Genomic DNA, 26,351 nt, shown 5'->3' with positions numbered 1-26,351 from the left:
CCCAGTGGGGAAAGAAAGCAGTGTTACCTCAATGCATGATTGTTCCCAAGCCCTGAAATTCAGTGCTGGCGTCCTACAGTTTTCTCACCATATATTTCAAACCCTCAGGGAACTCTGATCCCATTTTCCCACTCAACATCTCTACAAAAATGTTCTATTCAAACATGAATAGAAGTGGAGCTCAACATTAAGCTTAAAGCATCTCTGGCCTGTCCATATCAATCCTCCCCCACTCCCAAGAAGCTAAGTTTAAGTGCAGGATATGTAAGACAGTTTGTGCCAGAAGAACTCCTATTGTAGTGGAAACGAAGTGCACCATGGGGCTCTTCTAGTGAATGGCTACCCTTTAGTATAACTGTTGTAACAGTTCTACTGACTTGTTTACAGAGTCTATCATAGTTTCAAAGAATTTTTTTTTCATTTATAGTGCCTTATTTGAGGTTTGGAGTGTGGCTTCATTTCTTTAGTTTTATAAGCTCAGATCTTCTCATCCTAAATCTACCTATACAGATTTCCTTTAGCTGTAGAAGTTGGCATGGTCTGTGCCTGAAACTGTAGTTAAGACAATATATATTTACCCATAAGCTTTCCCCATGTACAAAAATTTGCAACACCAGGCTACTCCTGATGTAGATATCTTCTATCTTCTCTGGAGCAATGTATTCTCCTTGGGCCAGCTTGAAAATGTTCTTTTTTCGGTCGATGACCTTCAGAGTTCCATTCTACAGGAGACAGAGATAACACCATCAGTGTTTCTGAGCCCTATTGAGTGATGTCAGTGAAGAGAGAGGTGAAGTCAGAGGTAATCTTCCTTCTTTAAACTTGACCTCTCCATTGACCTTTGGGCAATCTTTCATTTCTCTTTCTTGGCTTTGGGGAAAGGGGAGGAAGGCAGCTTTCTTCAAAACCTGCCTGTACTGCGTGTGTCTTTGAAGAGTCAGTGGGCAGTCTTGGAAAAAGTCCCTTGGACCCACTGGCATTGTGTAAATGGTTGCCTCATCCAACGAAGAAATTTTGCAGCTCTGAATTTCCAACCACTTAATTTCCAATTACTCCTTTTCCAGAACTCTCAGGAATAGGGAAGGTGTTATCTTTTATTAAGACTTCTGAATTAGCTCTCCCTCTCCTTGACTCCCTTTTCTGTATCCCTCCTGTTAGATCTGGGAGCAGGCTATACAGCTCTACTGTGCCACTGCTAATCAAGCAAGTCAGTAGTTGCGCTTGTTAGGACAGAAGCAGGGCTGGGGAGGGCTCTCTGACCAGCCACCAGAGGTCATTTGCAGCTTCATTTTTCTGGGCTAATTGGTTTTAGGGATCTGAATTACAGAATTGGGTTTTTAGGGATTTGAATTATAGAATTGGGACAAGTGGCAAATACAGTCCACGTGATCACACCCTGCATGGCGCAGCAGACTGAACCAACCTTGGAACCATTAACAAGGCCGACTCAAGAAAGGAGCCATCAATTCAGCCTAACAGACATTATCTGAAAGTGATTAATAAGGCTCAGCCCTTTACACCTCCAGTGGGAGGACACATCTGTTGCCTACATTGTAGGCTTATTAGAACTGAGAACTCTCGTCATACAGAAACAGATCTGTTAGCAAAATACCACTAGACCCAAATCTATGAAATACATCATTAGGACCGGTGTTCTTAGAGATCTGTTGTCAAACATTCCTTGAATATCACTTAAATCTTGAGAATATTGAGCAAGAAGGGAGTTTTAAATCTGGTTACATTCCTGCCCCCCCGGCACATAGTAGACAAAAACCTTCCAGAGAGGAAAGCTCTTGGAATATCCTCTACAGGGGTTTAAGGCTCCATCATTACCATGCCTTAATTTCCACTCTCAGGAAAACAGAGGGGGTTGACAGAGACTACTTACTGCCAACTGTTAGCAAGCTATGCTTTTAAAATGTCTCAGTGTCTTCCACCAAGAGAGGCTGTGAAGGTCACCAAGGGGCAAAAACTAGCCTCTGCATACACCTTGTTTAGAAATCCTGCATCCTTGTTTTGATATGTCTCCATATGTAAGTGGAAAGAAACTTATCCCTTTGAAACTCATAAAAGGCAAACACTATAGGCCCATGGAGTTATCACAATTTCTTCCTCAATAAAAGTGAAAATCACAACAACAACAACAACAAAATAGACTACTACACTTCATCTTTGGAAAAGTCACCTAATTTTCCTCTGTAGGGACTCCCAGAAGTTTTGAAGCAACACCCACCGGGAGCCAGCGACCAATGTCTCCTGTGTGAAGCCAGCCATCCTTGTCCAGGGCTTCCTCTGTCTTCTCAGGGTCCTTCAGGTATCCCTTGAACACATTGGTGCCCTTGATGCAGATCTGCACATAAGATGGTACAAGGTGGTGACAATAGCAAAGGCTGCTACAAAACGCCTACTTTCCTACCACCTTGAATCATTTGATGCTTTCTACTAATGTATGAAGAGCACCAGATTTTAATCCCCATTGTGGGGACTGGAAAGGTAGGCTCAGAGACACTGAATTCCTTGCTAAAATTCTCAATAGAATCAAACACAAACCTGCTCACAACTGTGTGCTTTTTCTGATGCAAACATCCCCACTATGATTGAAAATGACTGCCCGGCACAGCCTACCCACCTGTCCTTCATTGTTCACTGCAAAGTAGTTCATATCGGCCACATCTTCCAGCTTCACATGATTGCAAGCGATGGGGACTCCAACGTGGCCTAAAACACACCGTACTCAATCAGCCAGGATACCGTGAAACGGTGGTAATTCCAGCCATATTTCAGAGATATTTATGGATTGACTCTAAAAGAATAAAACTGAAAAGTCATCTGGCACCAGTGCTGGAGAGCCAAGATAGGAAGCCCTGGACCAAAGCTTAGGTTTGGCATCTGCCACATTCATCCACAGCACTGAGGTTATCTAAACGCCTACGTCCTAGTTCATCTAGAACTCCTTCTCCCAACCACTGAACCTCCTGCCCAGTTGACACAGAACCTACCTGATTTCCAATCCCCAGGTGATGTCATTGTACAGCCAGCAGTGCATTCAGTTTGACCATAAGCTTCAAATACCTGCGCAAACCAAAGAAGGGCTTTGAGACTTACTCAAGATAAAGCGGGAACCGGCCATGCCCTATGGCAAGACATGAGGAAAGCAAGGTCTCTGAGAGTTGGAGGACTCTTAGTGTCCTAATACCTTGAATTTATGCCTGAGCTGCGAAATCTTTACAACTGTGGATTCACTCAAAAACCAAAAGGGTCCAGAAATAGACCAAAGTATGGAAACATACTATACTTTGGGAAATGTGGCATTTCAGGCTGATGGGAAAAAGCGAGTTATTCATTGAGCGATGGGCAACCCAATGGCAATCAGACTTGAACCAAGGCAATGGAGTGCTACTGAAGGAGCTGAAGAAAGTGAGTAGCATTTTTTAAGGGGAATAGCTATGGTATGGTACAGAGGTTGGCATACTTTTTGTATATAGAACCAGATAGTGAATATTTTTGACTTTGTGAGCCACTTGGTCTCTATTTCAACGACTTAACTCTGCCAGTGTAGCACCAGAGCAGCAGTAGACGATATGTAAATAAGTGGGTATGGATGTGTTCCACTGAAATTTTACTTATAAATACAGGCAACGGGCCAGATTTGGCCTGTGCTGCAGTTTGCCCACTCCTGGTATAAAGGATAATCTTGACTGGAGAGGGGATGTGGGGACATAAGTGCATGGGCTGCAGTGGGTCTATGGCCTGTCATAGGCAGAGCTGGTGGAGAAGGAGAGGAAGGCATTTCTGGAAGGGGTGTGGCAATAGGACCTTCTGACCTATTGGTTTTAGGAGCTGAGGGAAAGGAAGGTATTAAGACTGGCCAAGAGGATGCTAGTTTGGAAGACCAGAGGCACTCTGACCTTGGCATCAATTCAGAACCTTTTTTTTTTAACATCTTTATTGGAGTATAATTGCTTTACCTTGTTGTGTTAGTTGTGAATCAGCTATATGTATACATATATCCCCATATCCCCTCCCTCTTGCATCTCCCTCCCACCCTCCCTATCCCACCCCTCTAGGTGGTCACACAGCACCGAGCTGATCTCCCTGTGCAATGCAGCTGCTTCCCACTAGCTATCTATTTTACATTTGGTAGTGTATATATATGTCAATGCTACTGTCTCACTTCGTCCCAGCTTACCCTTCCCCCTCCCCGTGTCCTCAAGTCCTTTCTCTACGTCTGCGTTTTTATTCCTGTCCTTCCCCTAGGTTCATCAGAACCCTTTTTTTTTTTTAGATTCCATATACATGTGTTAGCATACAGTATTTGTTTTTCTCTTTTAGGCCGTTGTTTCATTCATGTTGTGCATGTTGGCCGAATGAATGAACTACTTAGCCATTTGTGGAAAAAAAAATATGAGACTGTATCTGTACTCAAGACCATTTACTAAATTCCAGGTGGAGCAGAGACTTACTTGGAAAAAAGTAAAACCATAAGGCTACCAGCAGATCTGGACGAAAACAGTTTTATGCAATATTGAGGGTTAGGAGCCCTGTCTAAACAATTATAAAGCCACATTGAAAAGGTGACTGACTGCATACACATTTGAAACTTTTATATAGCAATACACAGTGCAAAAAGGTGAGACTAGGAAAAATATTTCTAACACAACAAAGATTGATTTTATGACCATACGAGAACTCTTAGGAAGCAAGGTGAAAGAGAACCAAATTATCCTTTGCTCATTTTTCTATAAGGAAGTAATCGAGTGATTCATGAAAGAAATACAAGTGCCCCTAGGCAGTAGAAAAGATGTTTAGTGTTAATAAAGGAAACAAAGTTGCCATAAGATTTTTCATGTCTCTCGTTGGCTAAGATTTAAATGACTGAAAAAGCACTAGCAAGAATATGGGGATATCAGGACTTGTGCATTATTTGCATTAATGCTTAAAAAAGACAAGACCTTTCTGGAGGGAAGTGTGATAATCTACATTAACATGTAAAAAACCCATATACTTTGACCCAATAATCCCCACTTGTAAGGATTTATCCTAAATTGATAATTGCATAAATATACACAAGTATCCTTATCACTTGATTATAATAACAAAAAAAAGTGGTAAACAACTCTAGTGTCCATCAATAGGAGACTACTTATTTGGGTACGTTCAATAAACTATTACAAAACCATTAAAATGGGGCTTCCCTGGTGGCGCAGTGGTTGAGAGTCCGCCTGCCGATGCAGGGGACACGGGTTCATGCCCCGGTCCGGGAGGATCCCTCATGCCGTGGAGCGGCTGGGCCCGTGAGCCATGGCCGCTGAGCCTGCGTGTCCGGAGCCTGTGCTCCGCAACAGGAGAGGCCACAACAGTGAGAGGCCCGCGTACCACACACACAAAAAAAACAAACCTGCCCCCCCCCAAAAAAAAACCATTAAAATGGTGTTTATTTGACAAGGAGCAATGTTAATGGGGCACTGTTTAATAAGTATTTTAGAACACTGATGCTGTTTCTTAAAGGTTATATACTCCATTAATAGTTATTATAAAATATTGAATATATTCCCCGTGTTGTACAAAATATCCTTGTACCTCTTATTCCCCTACTCCTATATTGCCCCTCCCCCTCTCCCCACTGGTAACCACTAGTTTGTTCTCTATATCTGTGAGTCTGCTTCTTTTTTTGTTATATTGACTAGTTTGTTGTATTTTTTCAGATTCCGCATGTAAGCGATATCACACAGTATTTGTGTTTGTCTGATTTATTTCACTTAGCACAATGCCCTCCAAGTCCATTCATGTCGCTGCAAATGGCAAAATTTTGTTAATACTGATGCCATTTGTGTAAAGGTTTCTGTACGCAGGTGCATTAAGAGGTGACTGGAAGGATATTTTCTCTTGATTTTGAGATTTTGGCTGGCTTTCTCTGTGGTACTTACTTTTCGTTTGTGTTTTCATTTTTATTTAAATAGTGAGCTTTATTTGTGCAAAAGTGAAATAAGCTATCATCCAGAAAAAGGTGCTGGGCTTACCGGACATCCCATTGCTGCCCGGAGGAACGTCAAGACGGGAGAGGAGATGGGGGCAGCTCCGGTGACCATGAAACGAACCTTCCCGCCCAGGCTTTCCTGTTTAATAGACACAAAAGACCTGCTGAAGACTACTCCCTTTGCTTCAGTTTCCTGTGTTGCAAAATGGGTAGAACAGCCTGCCTACCTGGTGTTGTCATGAGAATTAAACTCGTTAATTTACAAAGCACTTAGAATAGGGTCCAGCATTGTAGAAAAGAACTTAAAATGTTCGCTATTACCGTCACCACCATCCATAGCTGGGACCAGACCTGCAATTTTTTTTTTTTCCTCAAATAATTTGTATTCTTGGGCCCTTCAAATTACCTACAACCTCAACAGACCACTTAAGAGAATGGGAGTGCTAGAACCTAAGAAAAATCCACTTTCTGCTTTTTGACCAAATCCCTTTAGTGACAAAGTTGTCCCAGAGAGATCTCAAAAGGTGAGTGAACACAGAAAGTGCAAAAGTCTCTCCAGTTAAAGAGATGCTTGACCATCAAAGGAAAAGCAAAGTGTGCTGAGTCAGTGGGCAGCCCAGATACTTACCTGGCTCCATCCATAATCTACCCAACGTACCTGGATCTTTGCAAAGATGAGCTTGTCCCAGAAACTGTTGCGTCTGATGATACCCTTTTTCACTTCACTGAATTTACTGGCAACAGCCAAGTTCAACAAGAACTTCTTCAAGGGTGTCTTGGCTTCGTTTTGTACCTGCAGAGTGACAGCTCCTCTTAGTTGGAAACCTACTGGAGATACTCACCAAGGCCATTCATCAGTGAGCAAGAGATAGTGCCTCCTAGCTTCATAAGAAAGAGGCTCTTATTCATGCACTGGTGTGCTGAATAATGATGAGCCCACACTAAGAAAGAAGTGAACTTAGTACATACACACAGAGCTCCAGCTCCTCCAAATTCCTTGTCCTTAGCAAACAACCTTGACAACTCAGATAGCATGTCCTCAAAAGGTAGTCAGCATCTATCTACAGTAAAGTTACCTGGGAGTACTGATTAAACAGCTGAATGGGTACCACTGTTAGGACTTTTGATTCAGTATCGTATGTATGTATGTAGTGTCATAACATTACAAAGAAAACATCCCACTGGCCATTTTTGAAGATCGCTGGGGTACCAGTTCATTATTTTGAAGACTGATAAAGGAAAAAATCAAATAATTTTCATGCCTTTATGGAAGAAACTCAGCTAATGAAGGCAAGAGAAATGCTTGGATTAGAAAAATCACCGTTTTGCCAACCTTAATGAAAAACAGAGCAGTGATCAATGACAGCCAAAACTGTTACGTGACAGTGGGATTCTGGCCCGACTCCTTATTAGATCTGACCCTGGACAAGTTATTTAACCTCCAAGGTTCAGTCTCCTCTTCTGTAAGTTAGGGATCATAAGTGTTGGCATGATTTCCTGGGCTTTTGTAGAAATTAAATGATGGAACGCATATGAAATATTTACCGTGGGGCCTGGCACCTCAGCAAGAAGCACACTAAACCAAGTAGGTGTTATGAAATCAGAGTAACAATTTACCAGTAAGTCAGCTGAATTTTGAGGGGCTCCCCAACTCTCTGAATTAATCTCCTTCTCCAGATCACATCCACCTAATCTCATCCAGAGGAAAGGGAGTTTCATCTGTTACGGTTTTTCAAGGCTGCACTTGTAAGTGTGGCTATAAGTGGATGCTGGTAGGGGTTGGGGGTAGAAGTGGAGCACGTTTCTTAGTAACATAGAGTTCCTAAGAGCTTTAGTCAGGCCTAAGCCCCAGACAGCTCCGGCAGCTCAGGGCCAGCCCAACAGAAGCAAGGTTAGCACCTTATCATAGACCCTGTTAAGGAGTCGGGGAACCGCGGGAAAGACTGTGGGCTTCAGAGTCTTCATGTCATCAGGCAGCAGCCGAATATCTCCTTGGAAGAATCCAACTCTGGCTCCACAAGAGTACACAACAGCCTAAAAACAAAACCAAAGAGCAGAGCTCAGAGCCAAAGGACCACTTTGGGTGGGGTCTGTATGGAACAGAATTGAGGGTGTCCATGGGCACTTTTCTCTGGACAGGACGCCCGACTCCTGAAGTTTCATGTACCCAGAACTCTGAGACCCTACCCCCTAGGCAAGATAGAAACTCACTTCTGCTGAGGTGGCAGGACAGGTAAGACAGATTGTGAGACTGAAGGCCCAGCCCTACTCTGCCCACAGCTCTGGGTGAGGGTCTAAGGCATCATCCTTTGTAAGAGACCATTCGTTATGTAGCACTAAGAAAAAACACTGCCACTCAAACTAGAACACGCCTACGATTGTAAGACCATCTCAGTTTCAGACATGGTAAAATGTGAAAAAATATGCTTATTAGAATTGATATTTTATTAATCAGATATCAACACTTTAGCCCAAGGAACTGAATCTTCCATTTTGGCATTTCATGCATCAACAGATAAGCTGGTTGAAGAGGTATTTAAGCAGGGATCAGAGAGGATTTTTCCAACCCTAATAACACCTGTGTTTTTGCTTTCGGTTCTCAAATCAGCCTCAAGTAGCCTAAAAGCTTGGCGTCCACTCACAGGAGGCCAGCTGTCCCCGCAGTCGCCGCGCAGTCCTCAACAGCTCCACCTTAAACACTCTGGACACCTTACCTGGATCAAAGGCTCCTTCTCCGCCCCTCTGTGGGGAACTCCTTTTCTCTAACCCTAGGTCTTTTCAAAAATTCTAACCCAAATAAAAGAAAAAAGAAAAAACAATGCCTCGTATCCCTGCTCAGAATTGAGGGTAGATAGTAAGCTCCCGGCTATGAGCTCCCTGGACTTGCAGGCACCCTGTGTGAAGGCAGCGGGAAGCATTTGCTCCGTGGGACACACACAGACTCAACAGAGGAAGGCTCTGCAGCAGGTTAGGGGTGATGCCAAGATTAGAACTCAGCCATGCCAACTCCCTGCCCATGTCCTTCACATTAGAGAAAGGATTGTAAATGTTGCAGAGCTGCCTTTGGAATAGACGTGGGACTAGCAAGTCAGGACCCTCTTTTCACATACCTGCTAGGAATATAGGATCCTTACCTGTACAACCCTCTCAAACATATGAGCCAAGGGGAGGTAGGATATGGTCACGTCCTCAGAACTGGGCTCAAAAGTATACTATAGGTCAGGAAATGGAAAGGAGACAACATTGGATTAATGCCAACTTTCTCTTCCAAAGAAGATTTAAACACTCCTTCTTTCTAGGACCGCTGCATACAGCTGTACAGGTGTGCACTGTGCAACTCTAAGCGGTGCCCTAACTGCACTGAGTGCAGAGATCTGCAGTGACCCTAAAAGAGCAAAACTCTAGACAAAGATGCACCAGTATTTGTCCACACTCAGGCCTTCAACCTGTTTCTTCCCCCTCTGCCGCCTCTAACTTTAAAATCTTATGACAGATTCCCATTTTAATGAGGGCCTCCTTTTCAATTGACGACTGACCTCCGCACATTTGAGAAAAGCAGCAGCATTTGAAACGATATTTTCATGGGTTAACATGGCTCCTTTGGGGTCACCTGTAGGAAACAAGAGGTGGGAAGATCTGTTAAATGGCGAATAGGTAGCCTTTGGCATTGAAATGAGAAGCTACATTCGATTGGTTCTGTTCCAGGGAGCCAAGAGCTTCTGTCACTGTGTTTTTTTTTTTTATGAACGGCGTATGACTCTGCTTCTGAATGATTGATGCCTCCACAGATTCTACTTCTGACAGCAGTGTTAGCCATGTGCTACCACACAGGGCATAGCCACAGGCACGGACAGCAACGCAGTGAAAAAGAAAATCCCAAGTCACCCGCCCCCCTCCCTGTGCTGTTTTCACGTTGAAAACTTCAGATCTAACAACACTACCTGGCCATCACTTTATAAACTGGGCACAGTGGAAAGGATATAACTTCTAGATCATCGTGGATCACGTTAAAATTTATTGAGTTCTAATAGCTAGGTAACTACATACAGGGGAGAAAGAGGACATGGAGTGATCTGTGTAGAACTACCACTGGGCTATCTTGATTGAGTGAAACCACTCCAGTGATGTCAACTTGAGAGAGTCTGGGCTGGGGGAGAAAGTTGACTTTCTGATGCCACCTTTAAGAGCCCTGAATTCCATAGCATGTAAACACCTCCCACCGTGTTCAGTGAAATTTATTTGCTTATGCATAGGTTTTTCTATGCAGGCACCTGTACTCAGATATCTTAGATTATAAGCCCCTATGGATAGGGCTCATTGTAGGGTATTTTTACCAGCCCACTAGTGGTCAGTGGCTCAAGCCATGTTTTCGGCTGACCAGGGGCCTCTGGGGCAACTTCCTGGGCACTGACCTGTGGTCCCACTGGTGAAGCAAATGATGCTCAGATCTTCTGGTGCAGGAGGCTGGAGAGGAAAGCACAAGGGCTTAGTCTGCCATGAGCTTTGAAAGTTGAATATGGAAAGACTCAAGTTTGGGCAGAAGAAAACTTACCATGGGTTTTTTGTAGTTCTCTTTGCCTAAATTCTGCAGGAACAGGAAACCAAGAAAGAAAGACATTAGTTGAGTTGGGAAGACTTAGGGCAAATACAGCCCCCCCTTTCCCTTTTGCTTGAGAACACCTCTATGGGAATACAACCAAAATTCCAACCTGGATCAGGCCCAGAAGGCAACATTCAGGTACAATGGAAGCCTTGGGGTAGAGTATAAGTTTTCTCTAGAATATCAACTCAAGAAGGCAGATCCCAAATGTCCAAACTTCCCATCAGACTCCTATGGTTCAGTCTTCTAGGACCATTGCTAAATCATTTTGAATAAAATGAACAGTTAACATTTCAAGGCTTACTACACTTTATATTACTGTCCTGAGCACTTTATATTCTCTCATATAACTCTTTACAGCTCCTCTGTGAGGTAAGAATTATTTCATCCTCATTTTACAGAGGGGGAAAGGAAGATGTGGAGCAACTGGCCCAAGGTCACCTAACTAATGGATGTGGAGCTGGAACGTGAACCTAGGAAGCCTGGCTCCAGGACCATATCTTTAACTGCCACCTAGCCTCTGCATTTATAAATCCTCTACTTGGAAGTCTGTGCACACTGGCCACAGACTTTCCTCACCCACTGGCATGGTTTCTGAGTTGTCTTGGGGAAATGATTCCCAAAGCTTCACAGCATGAGTGTAATTTACTCTTCTCCTTCCACCCCGGAGAACAACAGCTTGCTCCCTTGTGTAGGAGTCCTTCAAGTTGCCCACAGCATCAGACCAGCCTTCCAGCTGTGAGCTGACTTTCAGACCCATACCTCAGCATCAAACAGGGATAAGATCTCAACTCCACATTTCTCCCCTCTCTTCTTCAGGTCGTCCTCAAAGGGATCCATGAGGATGATCAATTTCAGGCCCGGGGTGAGGCCTTTTTCCACATTCCTAATCAGGACCAATGCCTTTTGGGGCGTATCACAGATCACCGTGGCGATATCAGCTGAAAGCAGAAATAGGGCCGGGGGGTTACCCTCCTGCTTTGCTGTGTACCCGATTGTCTTGCAAAGAGGAAGAGATTCTTGAAAATTTCAAAGCTACTGGGTCCCCAAAGGAGATTATGTCTGGAAATCAGATTTATAATGTATAAAATCTGAAACATTCCACTGATAATAAATAAGCTTAGTTGAAACAGAAGCATTTAATTTCCTTGCATGCGCTCAACAGTTTCTAGTTTCTAGAGGAGCCACAAAGTTCCTTCTGCTTAAGAATACAGACAACGTGTATGAATCACGTAGATGTGGTCTTGCCAATGTGTTTTACCTAGGGGAGAGGGAGAAGGGATTGGAAGGGAGAGGAGGAGGCAAGTGGGATTTTAGCAGACAAGCATTGATGATTTTTAATGTTGGCATTTGCTTTGATACTTGTGTACACAAAGAGAAACCTTCTGATTATGTCTATAGTTCAAATGGATCTACTCACTTAATCTACTAGTTCTGGGACAGAAAGTAATATCCAGTATATGTCTTATTTGCCCATTGAACTTGAACTTGTTTCTCTAACAGTGGTAATTTGGTCCACAGACTCAGCATGGACATTGGTACATGCTGGTGAGCTATACTGACTTCGATTTATAAGAATAGGAAATTAAACTAGTAGTTTCATAGTGATACAGTCAATTAAAAAGTTATTCACTAACTCTGTGGCCTTTCATCCAGGGTGGCCAGCAAAAATAGTCTTATTGCTAAACTATATTGTCATACTACACTACCTTGAAGCATTTCATTGAACCTTCTATCTGATTATATCCCTGCCTCATGGGCTTTTTGTAACTTCCCTGTAAATTATATCATAGGTACTACAGGACAAGAGAGACTTGAGCATTTTTCTGGTCACAGCATTCTAAGTCTGCTAACAAAAGCAGATAATGAGGAATTACTCAGCATCAAGAAAGAATCAAGTTAAAATGTAATAGCAACAGGAATAAAGACGCAGACGTAGAGAATGGACTTGAGGACATGGGGAGGGGGAAGGATAAGCTGGGACGGAGAGAGTAGCATTGACATATATACACTACCAAATGTAAAATAGCTAGTGGGAAGCAGCCGCATAGCACAGGGAGGTCAGCTCAGTGCTTTGTGACCACCTAGAGGGGTGGGATAGGGAGGGTGGGAGGGAGACACAAGAGGGAGGAGATATATGTATACATATAGCTGATTCACTTTGTTATACAGCAGAAACTAACACACCATTGTCAAGCAATTACACTCCAATAAAGATGTTAAAAAAAACATAACAGCAAAGTTTTACCCTTGTTGACAATGTATATGACGGCGTCTTCTCCCAAGGTGTCATACAGGGGGACAGCTACCATGGAGTATGTGTAACAAGCAAACTCAGAGATGACCCACTGTATGGAGAGAAGTTCAAATAAGGAATAGCTTATGCTTTGAAAAGGAAATGTACTAATTCAGTCATTTAGTCAACAAATGCTTATTTGGTGGCTCTGTGTTAAAAAAAAAAAATCACCTTTTTTGTAATGCCCTAGGGACTGCCACTGCTGATGCTATAAAATATAATTAAATAAAGAAGATACGATAGGTGCAGAGACAACTATAAAACAAAGGGAGAGTGTAATAAGTTCTATCCATAAGTGTTATGGAAAGCATTAGGGAGTCTTGAGGTAGAGTCACACTCAGGGGTGGGGTAGGCTATCTGGGACTGCTTTGGGAAAAGTGATGGAAATTGGGCAGGACTTTGAAGGAGAGGTAAGATTTGGTTCTGGAGATGGAGGCAGAGAAGGTATTCAAGGAAGAAGGAAGTGAATGAACAAAGACAGGACCACATGACATCACTAGGTACACATCAGAAAGCATAAAAAGTGACAGGAAATGAATTGGAAAGGTGGGCCGGAATCTGCTAATGGTGGACCTTGAATGTCAGTCTAGGCCTTATGAACTGAATTGTGTTCCCCCTAAAATTCATCTTGAAGCCCTGACCCCATTGCAATTGTTTTTGTAGATAGCTCCTTTAAGGAGGTAACTAAGGTTAAATGAGGTCATAAGGATGGGGCCCTGATCCAATATAACTGTTGTCCTTATAAGAAGAGAAAGAAACACAGGGGATGGCAGAGAAAAGGTCATGTGAGGACACAGCAAGAAGGCAGCCGTCTGCAAGCCAAGAAGAGAGGCCTCAGGAGAAACCAAACCTGCTGACACCTTGATCTTGAACTTCCAAGCTCCAGAACTGTGAGAAAATTAATTTCTGTTGTTTAAGTCATCAGTCTGTGGTATTTTGTTATGGAAGCCCTAGTAGATTAAGATACTAGGTTTGGTGTTAAGTTCCTGAACTAGAGTCAAGGATATCTCTTCTTACTGAGGCTGGGTGTAATGAAGATGAAGTATGTAGATGCATCTAAAAGTGCAGCCAGGGCCCTCTTGGATTTTTAGTTAAGCAACTGGCTTGGGTTAGCACATGTCATCCAACTCTTCTGAAACATACAAAGGCTTTCTCTGAGGATATTGGGTCTAATGACTTAACTTGAACTTGAAGATAAGCTTAATTCCAATCCTCTTAATGTCTAAAGTCCAACTCACTGTGGAAAGATGGCTACAGCTGGTCTCAGTAGCAATGGATGCCTTGGTTGCTAGTTCATGTACAATGTGCAAGTTCCAATTCTAGTACAAACTCACCCCTTTCCACATCATCCTCAAGCTCTTACCTGCCAGTCCTTCATAGCTTCCTTATTTTCTTCATACAACAGACTGACTTAAAATGACACACAATGGGAGACATGTAAGAGAAGTCCAGTCACCTAACAAATAGCACTAGACATTCAACCAGGATTAAAGAGGTCCTGCACTGTAACTTTTAAGTGGAACAATACTTAAAGAATCTGAGGTCTTTAAACAGCTTTGATAAGTCATCAGCAAGTGTCAGAGTGCTGGATTTGGGGTAGGGTTTAAAGTCTTTAGACGTAGCCCTGACTCATTTCCTTGAGTTAATTTCAACATGGTTACCTCTGGCCTATTCTGAGCAAAGATGCCAACAAAGTGTTCTTGTGACGGCTTACATCCTTTTTGCAAGAGATAGGAGCCCAGGTACTCTGCTCGATCAGACACCTACAAGTGAGAGAGGTAAAGAGAGAGAAAAAAAAGCAGTCAAGACCCCAAAGGGATCATATTAGCTCAGGATACCACACAAGCAAAAGAATTTATCCAAAATCATGGGCCTGACTTACCTGTTGGTAGGATAGCCATCTGTAGGGCTGGTTTGGTTTTCTATATCCCAAGCAAGGCCCATTGTCTAAAAACACAACATTAAATGAAAATCAGCTCCAGTTGCAAATTCTTTGGACCAGAGAAGGTTAAAGGAGGGTTAGGAAGAGACAAGACACAAAGGATAAATCCAGTAAAGATGTGAGCTTCTCTTATGTGCCAAGGAAATTCAAACGCAGTAAGTACTAAGTTCTCAAAGGCAGAGGGAGCCTTGCAAACTACACTTGAAACACTTGGGAAATGCTACAAAACAAGGGTGGTTCCATGTTGGAATGTGTGACCTCCATGGTAACAGGTATTTGGGGAAAGCCATGAGTATGGACTAGCCCATATGACGTGAACAAACAAAAGCCCACAAGTAAACACTAATAGACTATATCAGATAATCTTGGATTGAGCTTCCCTACAATGAAAGAAATATATGTTCATAAAAATTTAGAAAAAAAATCAAAATACAAGTCATCAATAATCTCATCACATAAACACCATTATTAAGGCTGATATTTTCTTTCATACTTCCTTTGATAGTTCTACAGGGTTATATTCATTCCACATGTATATTTTGGTATCCTGCTTCCTTCCCCCGTTTGATATAAATATTCCTCTGTTATTATTTCTTCTCTGTAGAGATTTCAATGGCCTTATTATGGCCAAGTAATGAAGGGTTCTACTGTATAGCTGAATTTATCTCATTATGGGCATTGAGATTGTTTCCAAGATTGACACCTCAATCTTGGTAATGGTAATGGTATGATGCATATTTTCCAATTGATCATTTCAAAGTTAGAAAATTTTCTTAGAATAGAGTATTTTAAATGAAATAACTGTGTTGGGAAGGGTGTCAGTGGCTGGGAGTGAGGATGGTTGGTCAGACGGCTCAGGTTTTTGATACCTGGCACCACATTGCTTGGTGAAGCAGCTGTGACAATTTGCTTTTCTCCAACCAGCAATATATCAAATCATAGACACTAAATAGTCTCTTTTTAATATGTCTTCTGGTTAAATAGGTTTTAAAAGTTGTTGCTTTAGGGACTTCCCTGGAGGTGCAGTGGTAAAGAATCTGTCCTGCAATGCAGGGGAGGTGGGTTCGATCCCTGGTCAGGGAACTAAGATCCCACATACCGTGGGGCAACTAAGCCCGTGTGCCACAACTAGAGAGCCCACGTGCCCTGGAGCCCGTGCACCACAACTAGAGAAGAGAAAACCTGCACAACTAGAGAGACACCCAGGCGCCGCAACGAAAAGAGCCCATGGGCCACAACTAAGACCCGAAGCAGCCAAAAATAAATAAATAAATGAATAAAATAAAAAAATTTTTAGAAAGTTATTGCTTTAGTCTAGGTTGCTTTAACAGCTATTAAAGTGGGACCTTTCCCCTTGTTTGTTAAGTTTTATCTGGTAATGTACTTTGCCCATTTGTGTGAGCGTGTCTTCTGAGATACTGAGACTCATAAAGAACTGCAAGAACACACACACATACGAGTACATACAGGAGTACACATGTACACACACATTGGCCATCAACATTTTTACAACTTATATTTATTGTCTTACATTTGACAATAGAAGAATTACACTTCCGAACATTGAAACTACTCAGCCTTATTTAAAATTACAATAAGTCTGGGAACATCCACTTACTAGAGTAAATAGTAATTGCAGCCACAGAAGCCACGAAAGTCATGATATTTGTTAGGCTAAGGAACAACTCTAACTGGTCAAGAAGACCCCACATCTAAGCCAGAATGAGACTGAGTTATAAATAGAAAAGCAGAAGAGAAGGAAATTTTACATAGAGGATTTAGTCAAATTGCCGAGAGGAATTCAGGTCTAGCCCAAAGGAAGCATTCAAAGAAAAGGTTACTAGGAATTCAGAGGTAAATAAGTGAACTTCCAGACTAAGTGACAGAGGAAAAAGGAAAGAAAGCAGGAAAGAGATAGCCACTCTGATTAAAGAGATATTTTTTTTAAAAAAATGAATGTGGAGACTGTCCACAGGAAACGTTAGTCCTTTTTCTTTCTGCTGAAACAGCTGCATGAACGCTCAAGAAGTCAAGTCTCAGACTGAGACTTTCCCTGAAGCCAGGCAAGTCCTGCTTTAGAGTTCACAGCCACTGCTCCAGCCTAGAGTGTGTGCCACTGCTGCTCTACCAACGGGATTGTTTGTACTGACATGAATCACCAGTGATAAGTACCATTTAGGGTACCTAGCTTGCTCTGTGCCAGGCATTTTAACTCATTGGGTCTTCCCAATAACTACTGTTAGCCCCATGGTACCGAGAATCATGAAGGGCTGGACAGCTTCAAGCTCACTCAGTAAGTGGCAGAGATGATGAAGGTGGGAAAAACTATATTGCATCTCTTTATCACTTCCCTGTTGATGAAAATACTAGCAGAGGCCCATGACCAAGGAACAAGTCAAATAATTGGCCCAAAGGGGCACCAGCTGGGGTTTCATTAAACTCTGTGCCCTAATCAGCTTCAGTCTGATTATCCAAAGTCCTGACCAGGCAACAGCCTAGCCTTTGATTAACTTAAGCAACTTAGATCTTCTGTTCTAAGATGTGGCCATCTAAAAAGAATCCACCCATTAACAACTTCTCAGCAAAACTGGGTCCCAAAGCTGGGTAGAGTTGAAACTCCGGCATGCAGAATCCCTGGAAAGCTTTGTTAAAAACTCACATTCTTAGGTCAAACTATCTGGAATTCTAATTCAGTAAAACACAGTGGAGGGCTTCTCTGGTGGCACAGTGGTTGAGAATCCGCCTGCCAATGCAGGGGACACGGGTCCGATCCCTAGTCCAGGAAGTTCTCACATGCCACGGAGCAACTAAGCCCGTGAGCCACAACTACTGAAGCCCGCGTGCCTAGAGCCCGAGCTCCACAACGAGAGAAGCCACCGCAATGAGAAGCCCGTGCACTGCAACGAAGAGTAGCCCCTGCTCGCCCCAACCAGAGAAAGCCCACGCTCAGCAACGAAGACCCAACACAGCCAAAAATAAATAAATAAAATTAAATTTAAAAAAACAACACGGTGGAGCCAGAGGATCTATATTTTAAACATTATCTGCAGGTGATTCTCAACATGGATCATCTACTGGGTAGGGGTTAAAGATAGAGGTTAGGGCTGATGTATTCAATCCCAGTTGTAAACAGACGTGTCATTTTTCTATGGAAATAGCCAGGCTGGATTTTTCAAGCCTACTTACATGAGAAGCCATTTTAACTTTATCTGTTTAGTTTTAATTGAGTATTGAAATAAAATTTCTAAATGAAGCAGTGTTATGTGCCACATATTACATGCTCAATGACTTGTTTCTAGTTACAATAACAACACATGTTCAGTGAAGAAAACTTCAAAAAATGGAAAATCCCAAAGGAAAGTCTATTGTATTAGCTATATACTATCTTAAGTTGTCAAATAAATAAAACTAATGGTTGCATTGGTTTGTATTTGTTATTTGCCTGGAAGTCTAAATCAGTACTAATTTGGAGCCAGAAATAGTAAGTACAGTCCCCTTCAGAGACTTCAGATAGAAGTTTTCTTTACAAAAACCTTTCATTGTCTGGAGGTACAACAACTTTTATAAAACACTTAAGAGCTGACGTAAAATAGAATAATCTAGCCAGACAGACAGATTTAGATTTCAGTATCAGTGTCAACATTTTCTAGTTCTGTCTCCTTTGAAATGTTCCTGAATCTCAGAGTCTCCATTTCCTCGCTTTAAAAAATGGGGGTGAGGGACTTCCCTGGTGGCGCAGTGGTTAAGAATCCGCCTGCCAATGCAGGGGACACGGATTCCATCCCTGGTCCAGGAAGATCCCACATGCCGTGGAGCAACTACGCCTGTGCGCCACAACTACTGAGCCCGTGTGCCACAACTACTGAAGCCTGCATGCCTATAGCCTGTGCTTCGCAACAAGAGAAGCCACTACAATGAGAAGCCCATGCACCACAACAAAGAGTAGCCCCCACTCGCCACAACTAGAGAAAACCCGTGCGCAGCAGCAAAGACCCAACGCAGCCAAAAGAAACCAAAGAAAACCCAAACAAACAACGATGTGGCAACTAAGATGAGGCTCAGCCAAAACAAACAAACAAATATTTAAAAAATAAAAATAAATAAAAATGGGGGTGATAGTAACTAATCCCTGTGATGTAGGGAAGATAAAGTAGATGATATCCGTGCAACACGATAGGCTGGTTAGCACTCGACTATTAAATATTGTCGTAGTCATAATTAAAAGGCAGAAGGGAAGGGATGAGAAGAAGTCACAGAGGTAAACCTCCGCCTGGACTGAATATCACCCAAAAGAAAAAAGTTATAGGGAGAGTTATAAGCCAGTAGATATTGAAAGGAAACTAGTGTACCTAGCATCATGTTCAATGATACAAGATAGAATTACTGAGCCTTGATATTTTCCAAATGACCCTACCAAAGGTCATGTGGTGATGTTTCTAAGAAAGTCCAAAAGATAATTACCTTCTGTGATACTATGACCAGCAGCATGGGCCAGCAGTATGGCACTGGGGGGCAAGGGCAAGGTAAGAAGTCAGGAGGCCTGAATACTAATTCTGGCTCAGATTCTATAATGCAGGGAATTGCATTTATGAAAAGCATGTTCCTAAACAAATATAATGTATTAGTGAATTAATCAAAATACTTTCCTACTGTTAACTCTTTAACAACAACTTGGCCAGGAAGTTCTCCTTGTGTTAAGTGAGAAACAGATTCAGAGAGGCAAAGTGGTTTATGTAAAGTTACACAGCTGGAAATAGAAGAACTGGGCTTCAAACCCAAGTCTGTCCTACTAGACAGTTTACAGCACCCATCCTGATACTGCGCTCACGTCCCTTCCACGCTGTATTTGTGATTCTTCTTGGACCACCACATTTAAACAGCTAGAGTTTTAGAAGTGAGACTGGGAAGGAGAGGTATGGAACAGGACCCCACCTTGGTCTTACAGGCAAGGTGAGACGTCCAGGCTTACCAGACACAGCAATTCCTCTTTGGAAAACTTCATACATCGTCTTGGCATCTGAGAAGTAGTAACGTATTAGGTCATTGTCCTGGCAAGGACCTCTCCGTGCTCCTCCCTAAGACACAAGACCAAGTTTAGGTTAAGACTGAGTCTTTCCCCACCCTTTCCAAACCCTTATGGATTGAATTGAAAAGAACATAAACACTGACTATTGAGGTCACAGTGATGACCCTTTGAGTACTCAATCAATCAATTTTTTAAATCTCAAAATTGTGGTGTCTTCAAATCAGAGAAATCCAAAGATTGTCACAGTTATGTTTTTGGCAATCTCCCCCCACCTCCCTAGGCATACACACACGTGCGTGCGCGCGCGCGCACACACACACACACACACACACACACACACAAAAGAGATAATATTATACCTTTTTAAAAAAATCATGTTAAGTTTAAACATCCATCAAATGCATACTATGTTCCAGTCACTGGGCAACTACTGTAGATGCAAAGTGAGTTAAGACAAAATTACTGCCCATGAGCACCCCATAAATGAGAGATTTTGGAGCTGGGGTAGGGTGAGAAGGGAAAAACATGCAAATATAATACTGTGATGTACATACTGTAATAACTGTTTTGGGAGATGAATGAAGTGAACAATTCTGTATCAAGTAGAAAGGCTACAGAGAAGAAATAATATTTCAATAGAGACTTTGAAGATAAGTAAGCATTTACCAAAATGATGTGGTTTCATAGAGCAGAGGGAAAGGAGGATAGTTCAAAGTGAAGGAATAGCCTGAATAAAGGCACAGAGGAAGCAACAAGGATTTACTGTATAGCACAGGGAGTTATACAGTGTCTTATAATAACCTATAATGGAATATCATCTGCAAAATAAACCAAAAAACACTATGCTGTACACCTGAAACTAACACAGTATTATAAATCAACTATACTTCAGCTAAAATTAAAAAAAGAAGGTACAGAGGCAAGAAAGCACACTGAAGATTCTGGTGGGCAGCTCGAGAACAGGGTATTTGAGAAAGAGGGAGTAGCTAGGGATTTGTCTAGAAATGTCAGCGGAACTACAGGATCAGGCCCTAATCTAGATCCTGGAGCTGCAGTAAGAGCTATAGGCATGGTTCAACCCTCATGAAAGTTAGTTTAGAGAAGCATAGGCATCAATTAAATAAGCATTCAAAACTGTAAATTACTACCAAGATAAGGGCTATAAAAGTACAAGGTAATCCATGAGGCTATAACAAGAGATCTGACTTAATCTGGAGCATCAGGAGATTTCCATCAGATGTCACATTAAGTCAAGACATCAGAAATAAAGTTCTTTGGGGACTTCCCTGGTGATGCAGTGGTTAAGAATCTGCCTGCCAATGCAGGGCCCATGGGTTCGAGCCCTGATCCGGGAAGATCCCACATGCCGCAGAGCAACTAAGCCCATGCGCCACAACTACTGAGCCTGTGCCCTAGAGCCCACATGCCACAACTACTGAGCCCACGCACCTAGAGCCCGTGCTCCGCGACAAGAGATGCCACCGCAATGAGAAGCCCGTGCACCACAACGAAGAGTAGCCCCCGCTTGCTGCAACTAGAGAAAGACTGCACACACCAACGAAGACCCAACGCAGCCAAAAAAAAAAACAATTAAAAAAATAAATTAAAAAAAAAAAGAAATGAAGTTCTTTTTCTAGAAAAGAAAGATGGGGTCTTGCTGTCTACTTACATAGATGGATTGAGGAAGGAGGAAGAACGAAAGATGATTCAACTCAACTTTAAGCAATTGGGTAAGAAGAGATGCATTTAACTGAGAGCAGGAGGGGAAGCGGGAAAGGGTGCGGGCGTGTGTGCGTGCGTGCGTGTGCGTGCGTGTGTTTCTAAGGGAGAAGACATGCAGTACAAAGATGTGTGGAGCCTGAGGTACTTGAGTGTCACTGAGATGGACTGGAACTCACAGGAGAGGACAGAAGTAGAAAGTCAGATTTGGGCGTCGTAGACTTTTAGGTACATATTCATGTCATAGAAGAGGAGGGGTCTTCTCAAAAGAAGTGACGATTGGGCTTCCCTGGTGGCGCAGTGGTTGAGAGTCCGCCTGCCGATGCAGGGGACACGGGTTCGTGCCCCGGTCCGGGAGGATCCCACAGGCCGCGGAGCGGCTGGGCCCGTGAGCCGTGGCCGCCGAGCCTGCGCGTCCGGAGCCTATGCTCCGCAACGGGAGAGGCCACAGCAGTGAGAGGCCCGCGTACCGCAAAAAAAAAAAAAAAAAGAAGTGAGGGTTGAAAGCAGGGATCGGCAGACTATAATCTGGGGCCAAACATAGCTTGTCACTGTTAAAATAAAATTTTATTGGAGCACAGTCATGTGCATTCATTTACATATTTTCTGTGCTTTCACGCTATAACGGCAGAGTTGAGTAGTTGCAACACAACCCACGTGGTCTGCAAAGCCTAAACTCTTCACTGTCTGGCCTTCACAGAACATGTTTGCCAACCCCTGCGTTAGAGGAATCAAGAGATGGTGAGACCGACACTGTAAGATGAGGAGAGGAAAGAACTTAAGTGACAAAGAAAGAAATCTTTCTTTCTTAGGAAGAAAATCTCATTGAAGGATACGATGAAAGGCAAAAGTAGAAGTTTTAGGAAAGAAGAAGTGTCAAGTCAATTGAAAGGAAGAGGCTGAAGAATCACTGAATTCAGAAGTTCGATTATGAGTGATGCAGAGAAGTCTGGGGAGATGGTAGTGATAAAGGTCAGATTTCAGTGAGTTGAAGTTGAGAAGAGGGAGTCAACAAATGGACTGCTCTTAAAGACTCCGGGGAGAAGGGAGGACTGAAAGGAGATGGCGGCCTGAATCAGCAGATCAGCAGGACAGGAAGATGCTGCTGAAAATCTTCCAAATAAAAGGGAGGCGGGCGGAGAGTGGAGGCCACTTGGAGTAAGATTCCCCAGTAGAAGAACAGAGTTTGTAAAAAGATCAGAAGGGGTTAGCTTTACAAAGGAACAGGAATGCTTTTTTCTGTGAAAAGGGTTGAAGATGAAAAATCATGAGAGAAAATTCTTGGAGCTTTCCCTTAGCTCAGAGATATAGGAGGCGGTGTGATTTGCTGAAAAGTCAGGGAATGGAGGGGGAAAGCCCAGTTCAATGGCTGTCGTTTTAAGAGGGAACATTAACTCAAAGCTGGTATTTAACTCAATAACTTCTTTACTATTCTCAGACACTGGGTGTCTTGATGAAAATCTTTCTCCTGTCCCCAAAGTACTGACTTCCTCATCTAGATCGTGGGTCAGCAAACTTTTTCTGTAAAGGGCTTTGTAAATGCTTTAGGCTTCGTGGAACACATATGATCTATCACTCTTTTTAATATTTTGTACATAGCCCTTGAAAAATATAAAAAACCTTCTTAGCTTGCTACTCACACAGAAAAGGGTGGATTTTGCCTGCAGACTGTAGTTTGCCAACCCCAGATCTAGATTACTGGCATCATAAAACCAGTAAAAGCTGTGATTTCATTTTTATTACAAAGGAAAATATGCCATGACTAGAAATTTTGACTTATAGATTTTGAGTTGATTTGCTAACCAAAAAGGCTTATTTTCCCATACTACCCGCCTCCCCCCCGCCCCACCCCGCCAAGTCTCCTTCACCAGTGATCCTCACGTCTTGAATTAGTTTGTGCTTGATCAAGTTTGACAAACTGAAAAGGTGCCAGGTAAGTTACCTCGAGTCCCACCGATTGCTTGTCCAGATCAACAAGAGGCAACACGGGCTGAGGTCTGTTAATCAGCCACAGGAATACGGCGGCTCCAAAGGTCAGGATGCAGATCAGTGCCGGAGTTGGAAGTGGGGAAAACAAGAAGTTAAAGATAAAAAGCATTTTTGTGAATAGAAGCAGGAAATTCAGGCCTAAAAAAAAAAAGAAGGAAAGAAAAAGTTAGAGGAAATGGCCCTATATTTTTACTCAATAGCTCTATGTTTACAGAAGGAACACACACACACACACACACACACACACACACACACACACACAGCTTCTAGCCCTCCAAATAGCCAGGGTTGGACCACTTTAGCAGCTGAATTTCTCCCACTGTTTACCTTAACATTGTCAAGAATAGTAGAATGCATTCTCTACCCTTGCTACTTGACTGTCCTCCCACAAGGCGGAAAGGATCAAAGGAAACAGGTTAATCATTTCCCAGACAATTCTGAGAAAGGACTACCCTTTAATTTTTTGACTGACAAAGCCTAGAAGAAGCCCTCTGGACCCAAAATAAGCTGGTAGTCAGAGAAGGGGGCTCCAGAGAGCTCCCCCTGCCCAAGCAGACCGAGGGTCACGAAGGACTCTTGCAACTGCATCTCCCTAGTATAAACTAGACAGAAGAGGGAACCTCAGGAGAGGTGACACCACCCATCTTAGAAATGAAGCATTCTCCTGTGAAAGACATTTTCTGCTGGCCAGATATGCCTTGCTCATTGCTTTCTTTTCTGACCCATCAGGAGGGTCTCAGAGATCAACAGCATCACAACTTGCCAGGTCCAAAGTCCTCTCCTCCAGGGAGCCCGGAGGAACCATTTTTATTGGAGGCAACTTTAGCCAGGTCTGCAGGAAGGATGCAGGAGAACGGGCCTGACACATGGTAGCAGGTGAGCATTGAAGATTTAGGCCAGGAAGTGATCTCAGCGAACCAAAGGAAACAGTCTTCCCCCACAACTCAGCTTTTCTTGTAGTTTCCAGCTTCAAACTACTCTAACAGGAGGCATTAACATTTGAGTGGGTCCTAGGAACTTATTCTCGCTGAAGCCACCTCTCTCAGCTCTTGCCTCACAACTTTCAGACTTGACTAGGACAATAACAGCATCAAACAAATGAGCACCAACTCTATGCCAGGCCCTGAGCTGGGTTGTTTGCATGGATTATCTAATTGAAATCGCATTTTACAGACAAAAAAAAAAGAAACTCCCAGAAGTAGTGACTTGTCCAAGGTCACTCACCATTTGCCACTGCTGCTTCCCCATTAAAATCTACAAAATCACAACCCATTTTTTCCATATAGAGTCTAGCCGCACAGTTCAAGGAGACTGAATTCGTCTGGCACCTTACAGGTCACAGCAAAGCCATTTCAGATTTTGTATTCTTTAAAGTTTACTGCAACGCCCTATATCTCAGAGATGAAACCAAACATTCCTACTCAAAATCAAGAGAGCAAAGCAAGTCCAATAAAAAGTCATAGCCACCCTTAGAGCTTTGGGACAGCTGCCGTTAGCTGGCATCTGGAACTTTTGCCATTAAGGGAAACAGTTCATTCCACTCTAACAAAGGCTATAAAGCCTAGAAATTTTGTGTGGGAACAGTTAACAGTCACAAGAAACCCTGAGTCACTTTTCATCATTTTTCTACCCCTTGATTGGTTATTACCTGAGTTTGGAGTAGTCCCTTTCCATTTTATGGAGGAAAATTGAACTTCCAGAGACTGGGATTACTGTCTCAACTCTTTGGTTTCTTCCACATTGTGTTTAGGTAAAGAAAAAGAAGATTAAAAAAAAAGCCAGACCCCAAAGGTGCTAGTTTACCTAACAACAGGTGCTATTATGACCACCTGCCAGGATTCTGAGAGCTGGGATTTTTGGAATCCAGCCTTAGCCAAAATTGTGTGGTAAGGCAGTCCAGGAGGCAAAGCATATTAAAGAGCCAGCCATGCGGGACACCATTCCAAGGCCGGCCACCCACCCCAGGCTGAGAAAGGGGGACTGCCCCAGGGGAAGCTGCAAAATTCACAGGACAGGTAGCAATGCCAAAGGGAGAGGAAACCTGCTTTGCGCTCAGCCATCTCTGCCTACTGCCAACCCCTTTCCTCAGCCTGGGGTACTGCCACCAGTCTGGTGGTACCTTAGAATCTGGGATTCTACCCTTTGCCTTCATCCCTCCTCAAGTAGAGGATTCTTACCTGCACCTCCCTTCTTGGATACAAGAACAGATTGTCGCACTGAGGACTTTTGCCCTCTTCTTACACATGGCAGCTTTATATTTCAGTTGGAGACTTAATGGGAGACTTTGCAAACAACGTCTTCAAAAGAGGGTCTAAAGGTGAAATGTGGCAGTGTGAGAAGGCAGAAGAAGGAGGGTGAATTGCCTGGCAGGTAACACAAAGGGAGGAGAGAGAGAAAGAACCCATGGCCAGTCTAAAGGTGGCACCTGCTGTCCACCCAGGCTGATTCTTACCATGTAGTAATGTGAGCCCAGGGTCACCAGATGGTCGGATTCTTTACTCCCTAGAAAACCTGGAACACTGGATTTTTATGAAACCTCAATTTTAACTTCTGGCTCCATTAGTAAGGGTCTGGTATGGGATAAACGAAAACACATCTGGTTTAATCCGGACCACGGTCTGCCAATTCCTGAGCACTCCTTTTAGGTATACTCCTGTCTTATGGCCCGCAAATGGGATGAGCCTGGCCACTTCACTACCTTGCCTACACTGGCAAGGGACTTTATTTGCAGAAAACACTGAAAGATGTATTTGTCAACTGAAATAGCTTACTCACTTTGTTTGCTATTGCTGACCAGGTATC

At 43.0% G+C, this 26,351-nt stretch overlaps 1 protein-coding gene across 2 annotated transcripts in view; it reads right to left on the bottom strand.

The window, feature by feature from the left end:
- The window catches only part of ACSL5 (acyl-CoA synthetase long chain family member 5), a 42,585-nt gene that overhangs the window by 3,151 nt on the left and 13,083 nt on the right, over positions 1 to 26,351 (bottom strand). For both annotated transcript variants that reach the window (XM_028481584.2, XM_007120874.4), the window contains exons 2-18: positions 23,503 to 23,687; positions 19,785 to 19,890; positions 14,756 to 14,820; positions 14,535 to 14,636; positions 12,826 to 12,925; positions 11,340 to 11,518; positions 10,530 to 10,562; positions 10,390 to 10,441; positions 9,514 to 9,587; positions 9,112 to 9,189; positions 7,877 to 8,011; positions 6,636 to 6,770; positions 6,021 to 6,116; positions 3,000 to 3,072; positions 2,630 to 2,718; positions 2,234 to 2,350; positions 579 to 722 (exon numbers count right to left, since the gene is read on the bottom strand). In XM_028481584.2, coding sequence (XP_028337385.1) covers positions 579 to 722; positions 2,234 to 2,350; positions 2,630 to 2,718; positions 3,000 to 3,072; positions 6,021 to 6,116; positions 6,636 to 6,770; positions 7,877 to 8,011; positions 9,112 to 9,189; positions 9,514 to 9,587; positions 10,390 to 10,441; positions 10,530 to 10,562; positions 11,340 to 11,518; positions 12,826 to 12,925; positions 14,535 to 14,636; positions 14,756 to 14,820; positions 19,785 to 19,890; positions 23,503 to 23,658 — 1,734 coding nt within the window. In that variant the 5' untranslated portion in view covers positions 23,659 to 23,687. The remainder of the gene's footprint in view (positions 1 to 578; positions 723 to 2,233; positions 2,351 to 2,629; positions 2,719 to 2,999; positions 3,073 to 6,020; positions 6,117 to 6,635; positions 6,771 to 7,876; positions 8,012 to 9,111; positions 9,190 to 9,513; positions 9,588 to 10,389; positions 10,442 to 10,529; positions 10,563 to 11,339; positions 11,519 to 12,825; positions 12,926 to 14,534; positions 14,637 to 14,755; positions 14,821 to 19,784; positions 19,891 to 23,502; positions 23,688 to 26,351) is intronic.

Source organism: Physeter macrocephalus, chromosome 20 (genome assembly GCF_002837175.3).
Source record: "Physeter macrocephalus isolate SW-GA chromosome 20, ASM283717v5, whole genome shotgun sequence".
NCBI lineage: Eukaryota > Metazoa > Chordata > Mammalia > Artiodactyla > Physeteridae > Physeter > Physeter macrocephalus.
The sequence above is the reverse complement of the archived record's forward strand: the minus strand, read 5'-3'. Positions and strand labels throughout refer to the sequence as shown.